The sequence below is a fragment of the Prionailurus viverrinus genome, chromosome B2 (assembly GCF_022837055.1).
Source record: "Prionailurus viverrinus isolate Anna chromosome B2, UM_Priviv_1.0, whole genome shotgun sequence".
In the NCBI taxonomy this organism is placed as follows: Eukaryota; Metazoa; Chordata; class Mammalia; order Carnivora; family Felidae; genus Prionailurus; species Prionailurus viverrinus.
The window spans coordinates 1228186-1239866 of record NC_062565.1 but is presented as its reverse complement, the minus strand read 5'-3'; the positions used below and the strand labels follow the sequence as shown (position 1 = coordinate 1239866).

At 39.1% G+C, this 11681-nt stretch overlaps 1 protein-coding gene across 1 annotated transcript; it reads right to left on the bottom strand.

The window, feature by feature from the left end:
* Nucleotides 1-4276: 4276 nt before the first annotated feature.
* On the bottom strand, nt 4277-5239 carry LOC125165827 (olfactory receptor 2W1). Its single transcript, XM_047859218.1, has one exon. The coding sequence runs from the start codon at nt 5237-5239 to the stop codon at nt 4277-4279; it is 963 nt and encodes a 320-aa protein (XP_047715174.1).
* Nucleotides 5240-11681: the final 6442 nt, after the last annotated feature.

Sequence of the window (11681 nt, the reverse complement as noted above, 5' to 3'; positions counted from 1 at the left end):
AAATTATGGAAAGAGCCTAAATGTCCATCAACTGATGAATGGATAAAGAAATTGTGGTTTATATACACAATGGAATACTACGTGGCAATGAGAAAAAATGAAATATGGCCTTTGTAGCAACGTGGATGGAACTGGAGAGTGTGATGCTAAGTGAAATAAGCCATACAGAGAAAGACAGATACCATATGGTTTCACTCTTATGTGGATCCTGAGAAACTTAACAGGAACCCATGGGGGAGGGGAAGGAAAAAAAAAAAGAGGTTAGAGAGGGAGAGAGCCAAAGCATAAGAGACTGTTAAAAACTGAGAACAAACTGAGGGTTGATGGGGGGTGGGAGGGAGGAGAGGGTGGGTGATGGGTATTGAGGAGGGCACCTTTTGGGATGAGCACTGGGTGTTGTATGGAAACCAATTTGTCAATAAATTTCATAAAAAAATAAATAAATAAAAAAGAAAGAAAAAAGAAAAAAATAAAGTAATGGCCTTATGAAGATGAGGTCTGTAGAAGCTTCAGGGAGTGTCTCTAATGTGTGCTGCATGTACTCTGCTGTTGTGTTTTGGCTGCTCTATCCTTCAGGCCAGTCACTTTCAGAGGCTCTCCTTGCCTTCTATGGGCAGCATTTGGTCCCTGGAATGAATGTGGTGAGTTTAACTAGGTGTTATCTGGTATTCTTGTGAAATGAGACCTGACACCAGCTCCATGAGAACTGAGGCCCTGCAGAATCTCTATGGGATGTCTGGGTGGCTCAGTCAGTTAAGCATCTGACTTTGGCTCATGTCATGATCTCATGGTTCATGGGATTGAGCCCTGCTTTGGGCTCTGTGCTGACAGCCCAGAGCCAGGAGCCTGCTTCTGATTATGTGTCTCCCTCTCTCTCTGTACCTTCCCCCACTCACACTCTGTTTCTCTCTCAAAAATAAATAAATATAAAAAAAATAAAGAACTCTCTGGTCAGGAGATGTGGTGGCTTGTGCTGGGATTCTGGGGGATGGGCCTGCCACATTGGGGATGAGGCAAGCTTGTCTGAGAAGGACCATCCTGCCAGAGCACAGTGGGGGCGTAGCTTGGTGAGGCACGTTAGGCAGCCAGAGCCCATGTGGTGCTGTTTCCCATAGGTGTGTCTGTGTTTATGCTGAGGGGAGGAGGAGGAGGGAAATGTCACTGGCCAATTTCTTAGTTCCTGAAGAGGTGTCTTCCTGAATACTTATAGAAGTACTGATTATCTTACAGGGGTTCGATATATTCTAAGAATTTATTATAATTTAACATAATGGTCTGAGTATATACACTTCTTTCAGAGAAATAAGAGGGAGATTAATTATTTAAAATATTGGTGTATTTTGTGGCCCTAATGCAGATGAAACTTAAGCCAAAGGAAACCTAGAACTAGACATACACATAAAAACAATCATAGGTATAAGATGTAATGTTTTCCTAAGAGTCCATTGCTAGTCTATTTTTGGTGTACTTATTATTGAAGTTAGCAAATGACTTAATATTTCTCCTAATGTTATTAAAGATTCTTGCCAAGAGTAAGAACAAACCTTGCAAGTACAAGAGTAATGGGTGAGGTGGCCAGACTGTGTACATCAGGGCCACAGAACTTATGTTCTCTCTGTGGACACTTAATGTGGGCTAGTGAACTGTTTCTGGGGGCATCTGTGAAGGAGACTTGTGTGGATGAAAGGACATTGACAGTTTCCTACGTCACATTATATGTTATGTGAGGCATTTCTGTGTTGTTCTGAGTGGGAAAGTAAGAATTATCTAGTGACTCCTCCTCTTCACATTTCAATAATTATGAAGTGTCAGGGGAGAAAATATTATTTAAGTTAAAAAAATTAATGTTTATCTATTTTTGAGAGAGTGAGAGAGACAGAGAGAGCATAAGCAGGGGAGAGGCAGAGAGAGGGAGACACAGAATTCAAAGCAGGCTAGAGGCTCTGACCTGTCAGCACAGAGCCCAATGTGGGGCCCAAACCCACAAACCATGAAAGTCAGATACCAAACCACTGAGCCACCCAGGTGCCCCCAAAGGAGAAAATATTATTATATATGTGATTGATTACAATTATTAAATAATGGGGTCTTAAAAATTTTTTAAATGTTTAATTAATTTTTATAGAGAGACAGAGTGCAAGCAGGGGAGGGGCAGAGAGGGAGACACAGAATCTGAAGCAGGCTCCAGGCTCTGAGATGTCAGCACACAGCCAAACGTGGGCCTCGAATCCACAATCTGCGAGATCATGACCTGAGATGAAGTTGGATGCTTAACTGCTTAACTGATTGAACCACCCAGGCACCCTAAATAATGGGGCCTTTAGAGAAAGGTATCAGATCACTTAAAATATCACTGTTCAATTAAAAAGTCATCACATTTTGCCATAAAAGGTAACTAATATATTATGATAATTGGAAGTGAAAAGATTTATTCATTTTCTGAAATTCACTGCATAAAAATTTACATATCTACATTTGTCAAAATTTACATAAATTCCATGATTCTATAGATAGGTCTAAGTCAAATCCCAACTAATCTCAAGCTAGTCATTGAGATTGAGATAGTCGTGGAGTAAATTTTTCATGAATGAATAAGTAGTGAATAATACTGTTTTATTACCTTTTAAATCCTTTAATTTGTTTCTTCTTCCTTCCTTGTGTAATGATAAAGAAGAAATAAATAACAAAGACCCTTTACTCAAGATACTGATAAATGTTTGTATGACATCACAAGGGATTTGACGTCCAAAATCGTTATTTATACATTATTTTATATGCTCCCCACAATGTAAATGAAATCATCCATTCAGGTCTATATTTCTGAAGATGCAAGCACTATCATAGAAAATAAAACTAGATAAAACCGTTCCTATGGGTTTTTAGCATAAATAATATGCATTCAAGTGTACATTTAGAGCCTTTTTGTGTTATATTACAAACAAAAATAAAAATTTCTAATGACCCTTTTCTCTGAAGATATGCCAATGATTAGAGTCGTAAAAGAGCTAAGTAGGATGGGTATAGTATTGTTTGCATCCACAGAATGTTCATATACAGCAACTATTCTATTAATTGTCTCTAGGAATTTCTATTAATTGTGATCTAGGAATTTCTTGCCTCAGTAGAAATTAAAAACAGATTCTCACCAACAGTGCATGAATATTTGTTTTTCTCCACATCCTCACCAACACTTGTTATTTCTTGAATTTTTGAATTTAGCCGTTCTCACAGGTGGAAACTGATCTCTTATTGTGGTCTTAATTTGCATTTCTCTGATGCTTAGTGATGTTGAGCATATTTTCATGTATGTTGCCTATCTATCTTCTTTGGAAAAACACTTATTAAGGTTCTCTGCCCATTTTTAAATCAGATTGTTTGTTTTGGTGTTGAGTTGTGTAAGTTCTTTATATATTTTGGATATATCATTTGGATATTTCTTCTCCCATTCATTAGTTTGCCTTTGTGTTTTGTTGATTGTTTCCTTTGCTGTGGAAACCCTTTTTTATGTTGCTGTAGTCTCAATAGTTTAATTTTGCTTTTGTATCCCTGGTCAGAGGAGACATATTTCAAAAAATGTTCTGTGGCTGATGTCAGAGGAATTACTATCCTCATGCACTGTTGGTGGGAATGCAAACTAGCACAGCCACTGTGGAAAAAAGTATGGTGTTTCCTTGAAAAATTAAAAATAGAATTACTGTATGATCCAGTAATTCCAGTAAAAACACTAATTTGAAAAGATATAGGCACCCTCTGTTTACTGCATCGTTATTCACAATAGCCAAGATATGGAAGCCACGAAAGTGCCAATTGATAGATGAATGGATAAACAAGATGTGGTATATAAACACAATGGAATATTACTCAGCCATAAAAAGAACAAAATCTTGCTGCAAAATCCACCATAACATGGTTGAGTAAGAGCATGTAATGCTAAGTGAAATAAGTCAGTCAGAGAAAGACAAAGACCATATGATTTCACTCATATGTGGAATTTAGGCATCAAAGCAAATGAACAAACAAAGAAAAGAAAGAGATAAAAAATAGACTCTTAAGTATAGGGAATTAGTAATTTCTAGAGGCGAGGTGAGTGAGGAGATGGGTGAAATAGATAAAGGGGATTCAAAGTACACGTGATGAGCATTGATAAATGTATAGAATTGTTGAATCACATTGTATACCTAAAACTAATATAACACTGTGTGTTTATTGCACTTGAATAAAACAAGGAAAGACAATTAGAAAATGTTTTTATTGTCTTATCCAGGGTAATACAATTCTATGACTTTTGGTCCCTCTTTGATTTTGTAGATTCACGGTCAACTCTCACCAGCTTCCTCAATGCATTCTTCATGTCCTTGTTCCGCAGGGTATAAACGAGAGGGTTAAGACTTGGAGTGACGATCGTGTAAAAGAGGGTGAGGAACTTTCCCTGGTCTTTGGAGGCACTGTTACCTGGTTGCAGGTACATGTAGATAATAGTTCCATAGAAGATGGACACGACAGTGAGATGAGATCCACAGGTATTAATTGCTTTTTGTTGGCCTTCTTTTGACTTTATTCTCAGCACAGCTTTGGCGATGTAGCCATAGGATATAAGAATAAGGCCGAGTGGTGTAAGGACAATGACAATGCCCAAAGCAAAAACAGACATTTCAACTGTCGTGGTGTCTATACATGCTATCTTGACCATAGCTGGCAACTCACACAAGAAATGGTCCAGAAGGTTGTTTCCACATCGAGGCAAATTCAGGGTGAGTGTACATAATAATACAGAATTGGCCAAACTAATGCTCCAGACCATGATTATCATCTTGAGACAGAGATGTGGATTCATGATTACCAAATAATGCAGGGGCTTACAAATAGCTGTGAAACGATCATAGGACATAACAGCAAGGAGGAGGCACTCAGTGGAACCCAACCACATATAAACGTAGAGTTGAGTGACACAGCCCACATAGCTGATGGTCTTGTCAGGTCCCCACAAGTTAACGAGCATCTGAGGGATGATGCTGGTTGTGAAACATAGATCCAGGAAAGATAAGTTCCTGAGGAAAAAATACATCGGTGTGTGGAGATGGGGATCCAGGAGAGATGCAAGGATGATGGCTGTGTTACCCACCCACGTAATGAAGTAGAAGAGAGTGACAACTCCTGATAGGACCATCTCCAGTTTGGGATGGTCCGAGAAGCCGAGCAGAATAAAACCGTGCAGAGAAGTGTGATTGTTTTGGCCCATAGTCCTTCAGTGTCCAAATCCTAGAATGAGAAAAGCAGAAGGAGGTGAAGGAGGATGGGGATGAGGAGGAGGAGGAGGAGCAGGAGGAGTAAGAGAAGGAGATGGAGGAGGAGAAATTGTCAGTACAGACCACATAATTTAACTAAAGGGAAAGAATTTATGCTAATAATTAAAAAATAATGGGTGAAAGTAAATATTATAGCCAAGTAATCTGGTATTTGTTGTAGATCATTTTATGGTTTTGGATTTAATATTATATTTTTATCTCGGTGAGCTTGGAAAATTTAGTCCTAAGGTCAAGGTCTGAAATTTGTCACGTATAAATTTGCAAGTTTGAAAAGGATCTGTTTCTAAAGTGATGTGACCCTCTGATTCTCTACCAATTTTATTCTCTTGATATAGTGAACACATTCTTTCTTTGGTCAGCAAATTTACCTATAAAATGTAATTATTTTGCAATATCAGAATGAGGAAAAAAAGTGTTCCTCTTCTTTCATATCTTAGTGGTAGCACCGTTGGTGTCCCGGTTTCTCATGTAGGAGATGTGGCCTTTTATCCTTGGCACCTTTATGTCTCTCATCCCAATACCTAACTTATCACTGAAATGGTAAATTTTAATGCAAGTTATAATTTAACTATCCTCTCACTTTAAAGAAGCTTCCACAATCACTCTGGTTTTCTAAACCACTATTGTCTCTTTTCTAAAAAAAATTTGAAATGTTTATTTATTTTTGAGACAGAGACAGAGCATGAACCAAGAGAGGCAGAGATCAAGGAAGAGATGGTATCTGAAACAGGCTCCAGGCTCTGAGGTGTCAGTACAGAGCCAGATGTCGGGCTCAAACCCACAAACCCTGAGATCATGACTTGAGCCCATGTAGGATGCTCACCCAACTCAACCATCCAGGTGCCCCCATTGTCTCTTTTCTAGACTCTGGCAGCTGTCTTCACTCCTTTCATCCAGACTTTTTTTTTTGTTTGTTTGTTTGTTTACATTGTCACGAGATTCAGTAAAACCAATCACATCATCGATGTACTTATAATTTGTTGGCCCCTTTCCATTACATTGAAGAAATACTCTGATTCTTTAAGATACCTGGATGGACATACACGAGGCCTCATTCTCATCTCAGAAGTCACTTTACACACATGGACTCCTGGCCTCCTCCCAGTTCGACATGTCAAACTCATTCCCATCAGAAGCCCTGGGAACCCTTCCTCTTTTCTGGACTTCTACTTGTTCTGCAGTTCTGCTCATTATGTTGTCGAGCCCGAATGTTTCGTGCTTAAAGAGGGCTACTGTGAACCTATATTTTTGGTCTGATATTGTATATCATGAATAGGGGGATCTGCAGACAGCCAGTGTATCCTGAAGCCTAAAAGCATAGGAAGAGTTTTCCTTCACTTCTGGGCTCAGATTTCTCATTGTGAACATAAGGAAAACAACACTCCTTGGGGTCAAGATTAACTGAATCATAAATCTGCTTAGAGCATAGCACATCTCCATAAATATTAGTTACTACAATCGTTATAAGAAGGAATTATAATGTACCATGTAGGTAAAAGTTTAACAGCCTCCCATGATAGTTTGTAATCTTAAAGTGTGCCTGATGTCTATTGCTCCCCGCTCTCTCCATGCTGCCTAAAACATTCCCCCAATACCTTTCTCTCCAAGTATCTGTGTATCTATGTATCCATCTATCTGTATCTATCTACCATTTGCCTTTTCTCACAGATTTATACATAATTTTTTGAAGAAAATAACAACTATAATTCTATGTATAACAGTGTAAAATCACTTAAAGTTTTTAGTTAGCATTTTTCTTTTTACATTAAAATCATATGCTGGTGTTTTTGAAGTTACCTGAATGGGAGGAGAAAAGGTGGCAGACAAGTGGAAAAGATCCATAGTATATATAGTAACAAATAACAGGTACATTCAGTTTGGTGAAAAATAATTTAGGACATTAGTTTCTATTCTAAGGAATAATGAGCTCAGCCTTATTCAGTAGTGTGAGACAGGTTGAGTTCCTGTAGACATGCATGAGGATATCAGAACAGCCCAAATTTTTAACAATTGAACAGATTTTTGGTAGTCCTCCATAGTGTGGTATCACTGAATATAAAAATACAACTTCTTAGTGTCTGAAGCCATAGTAGCATCCAGAAAGCTTCTATTAAAAAATAATGGGAGCACTTGGGTGAGTCAGTCAGTTAAGCCTCTGACTTTGGCTTGGGTCATGATCTGACAGTTCTTGAGTTCAAGCCCTGCGTCGGGCTCTGTGCGGGCAGCTTGGAGCTTGGAGCCTGCTTCAGAGTCTGTGTCTCCCTCTCTCTCTGCCCCTACTCCACTCATATTCTGTATCTGTTATTAAAAAAAAATAAAAAAATAACTAAGAGTGGCGTCTGTGTGGCTTAGTCAGTTAAGTGTCTGACTCTTGATTTCAGCTCGGGTCATGATCCCGGGGTCAAGCCCCACATCAGGCTCTGTCCTGGGCATGGAGCCTGATTGAGATTCTCTCTCTCTCTGCCCCACTCTTCCTTTCATGCTTTCTCTCTCAAAAAATAACCAAGAGAAAATACATATTGAAAATTAACAATTAAATATCAAATTGCTGCCCCTTTGTCCCTTTGTGTGTGGTTGTAGATATAGTACAAATGTATATAGTATGCTATTTGTTATGCTATTTCAAACCTGTTTCCTGGATATTATGAAGAAAATACCTCAAACTGTGGCCATTATTCAAAAGTAGAAATGTTTAGAAGCAACTGATTATACTGGCTAAGATAGTTATTTTGAGAGAGTCATTTGGTGATTCCCTCGAATTAACTTTCCAAGGGGTGCCTGGGTGGCTCAGTCAGTTAAGCATCTGACTTTGGCTCAGGTCATGATCTCGTGGTTTGTGGGTTAAAGTCCCACATCAGGCTCTGTGCTGACAGCTTGGAGCCTGGAACCTGCCTGGATTCTGTGTCTTCCTTTCTCTCTGACCCCCCCGCCCCACTCGCGCTCTCTCTCTCTCTCAAAAATAAATAAACAACAACAACAAAAAAGAATTAGCTTTTCAAGAATCATCATTGAAGCTTGGATTCTCCCACAGACTTAGTTGGAAAAAAGAAAAACATAAATCTGAAATATATTGCACACTGTCACACATCTTTATAGGTCTATAATGTCTAAGCAGAGAGGTGAATAAATAATACTTATTTACATCGACAGACAAGTTGGTGTGTGTAATAGTGCCTGACTTCTGAATAAGACACAACCTCAGTTAAAATTATATGAAAGGAAAAATGAAAAGTCTTTGAAAATGAAAGTCAGTGCCATGTTGTTAATTCCTTAGGTGCTTCCATTATCACTATGGCTTCAAAGATTAATTCAGGAAAGGGAAATATCCTTCTGCCAATTAAAATCCTGACATTGGAAGTCTTCAAATAATTTTTCATGCACACCAGGAGATTTAGAGACAGATCTGATTCCTTCCCATGTGCACAGTCCTCTTGCATAAAATATTATATTTCAGTCCTTCATTTCCAATTTAACGTACATTTCTCCATTACATTTCTGCTGGATCAAAATGTCTGAAATCACACATCAAGAAAGAGTTTCATGTCCTCCTTTTCTAGTGGAGAATAGATTTAATCTTCCATAATAGAGCTTAAAAGGGAGAATTTCTCTGCAGAGATTTACAATATTGATTTATTGTAAGAATACTGAAAGAAAACCAGAGGAATCAGTGCATATAACTCTAAGTTCATTTTCCCTTACCTCCCCCAATTGTTTTACCAACCCAGACACACTCTTTTCCAAGAGAGATTGAAGATGGACGTTACTATGATCCAGAGACAGTTCTCCCGATATGCTGCTTCTTGAGCAGTGAGGAGCCCACAACGTGTGGAAAAGCTAAGCACGTGCTGTCCAGCACTGCTGCCCCTTCATGTCTTTCCTGCAGCCTGGCTGTGAATTCTGTGAATTCTGCTGTTCCCCAAGCAGGTTAAAAACTCATTCTGGACAGGAGGACTCCACCTTCTTGAACACGTGACTTCACGTAAGGTGATGAAACCTGTCACAGATTCTTGCTATTCATTCTGACTGGAAAAAAACCTGCAGGGTCACCTGGGTGGCTCAGTCAGTTAAGCGTCTGACTTTGGCTCAGGTCATGATCTCATGGTTTGTGGGTTTGAACCCTGTGTCAGGCTCTGTGCTGACAGCTCAGAGCCTGGAGCCTGCTTCAGATTCTGTGTCTCCCCATCTCTTGGCCCCTTCCATGCTCATGCTCTGTCTCTCTCTGTCTCTCAATAATAAACAAACGCAGGGGCGCCTGGGTGGCGCAGTCGGTTAAGCGTCCAACTTCAGCCAGGTCACGATCTCGTGGTCTGGGAGTTCGAGCCCTGCGTCAGGCTCTGGGCTGATGGCTCAGAGCCTGGAGCCTGTTTCCGATTCTGTGTCTCCCACTCTCTCTGCCCCTCCCCCGTTCATGCTCTGTCTCTCTCTGTCCCCAAAATAAATAAACGTTGAAAAAAAATTAAAAAAAAAATAAACAAATGTTACAAAAATAAAAAAAACCCTGAAAATAGGTCTTTGTCCTAGAGGCACATTATAAAAGCATTAATTCAGATTAAGAAGTGAACAAAATTTCCCAGTGTTGTCTGAAAGTCCAGATCACAAAGAAAGATTTCCTAAACTATTGACCTGCATCCAGTTGATGCCTGTTACATGGTGGAGAAAAAGCAGTTCATGAAGAGGTTGGAGAATTAGACCATATCCCGATGTTTCATTTGGAGAAATGTAATAAATGGAAAAGTTATGCCAATATGAAGGAAAGTTATAGGATACTGAAATGAGATACTGTATATTCAGAATTTTTTTCTCTGGGTAGTAAAAGTGTTACAGATAAAATTCGCTGCTAAATGTGCATTTCAAACACTAGAATTACAGTAGATGTTAACTTATAAGATTATTTATTTATTTTCAAGTTATGTAACATACAGTGTTGTTTTGGCTTCAGGGGCAGAACCCAGTGATTCATCTCTTACATATGACACCCAGTGCTCATCCCAAGTGTCCTCCTTAATGCCCATCACCCAATGAGCCCACTCTACTATCCACCCCCCATCAACTCTCTTATTGTTCTCTGTAGTTAAGTGTCTCTTATGATTTGCCTTACTCTCTATTTTTTGTTTGTTTGTTTTGTTTTACATAATTTATTGTCTAGTTAGTAACATTGTCTAATTAGGCTTTGGGGGTAGATTCCCGTGATTCATTGCTTGCATACAATACCCAGTGCGCATCCACCCCCCATCAACTCTCTTATTGTTTTCTGTACTTGAGTCTCTTGTGATTTGCTGCTCTCTCTCTCTCTCTCTCTCTCTTTTAAACATAATTTATTCTCTAGTTAGGTAGCATACATTGTATGCAGTGTGCTCTTGACTTCGGGGGTAAATTCCTGTGATTCATCGCTTATATACAACACCCAGTGCTCATCCTAACAAGCGCCCTCCTCAATGCCCATCATCCATTTTCCCCTCCCGCATCAATTCTCAGTTTGTTCTCTGTATTTAAGAGTCTCTTATGGTTTGCTTCCCTTCTTCTCTGTTTGAAACTTCTTTTCCCCTTCCCTTCCCCCATGTTCCTCTGTTAAGTTTCTTAAGTTCCATATATGGGTGAAAACATATATCTGTCTTTCTCTGACTGACTTATTTCATTTAGCATAATACCCTCCAGTTCCATCCACGTTGTTGCTATAGGCAGGGTTTCATTCTTTCTCATTGCCAAGTAGTATTCCATTGTATGCCTAAACAACATCTTCTTTATCCATATGTCAATGGGTGGAAATTTGGGCTCTCTCCCTAATTTGGCTCTCATTGATAGCACAGCTATAAACATTGGGGTGCATGTGCCCCTTCAAATCAGCATTTTAAAAAATATGTCAGGTAAATTCCCATCAGTGCAATTGATGGGCTGTAGGGTAGTTCTATTTTTAATTTTTGGGGGAACCTCCACACTGTTTTCCAGAGCAGCTTTACATTCCCACCAACAGTACAAGAGGGTTTCTGTTTCTTCACATCTTCACCAAGCACCTGTTGTTTCCTGAGTTGTTAATTTAGCCACTCTGTCTCAATGTGGTTTTGGTTTGTATTTCCCTGATGATGAGTGACCTTGAGCATCTTTTCATGTGTCTGTTGGCCATCTGGATGTCTTCTTTAGAAAAGTGTCTATTCATGTCTTCTGCCCATTTCTTCACTGGATTATTCATTTTTTTGGTGTTGAGTTTGGTAAGCTCTTTATAGATTTTGGATACTAACCCTTTATCTGATATGTCACTTGCAAATAACCTTTCCTATTCCATCTGTTGCCTTTTAGTTTTGTTGATTGTTCCATTCACTGTGCAGAAGATTTTTATCTTGATGAGGTCCCAATTGTTCATTTTTGCTTTTATTTCCC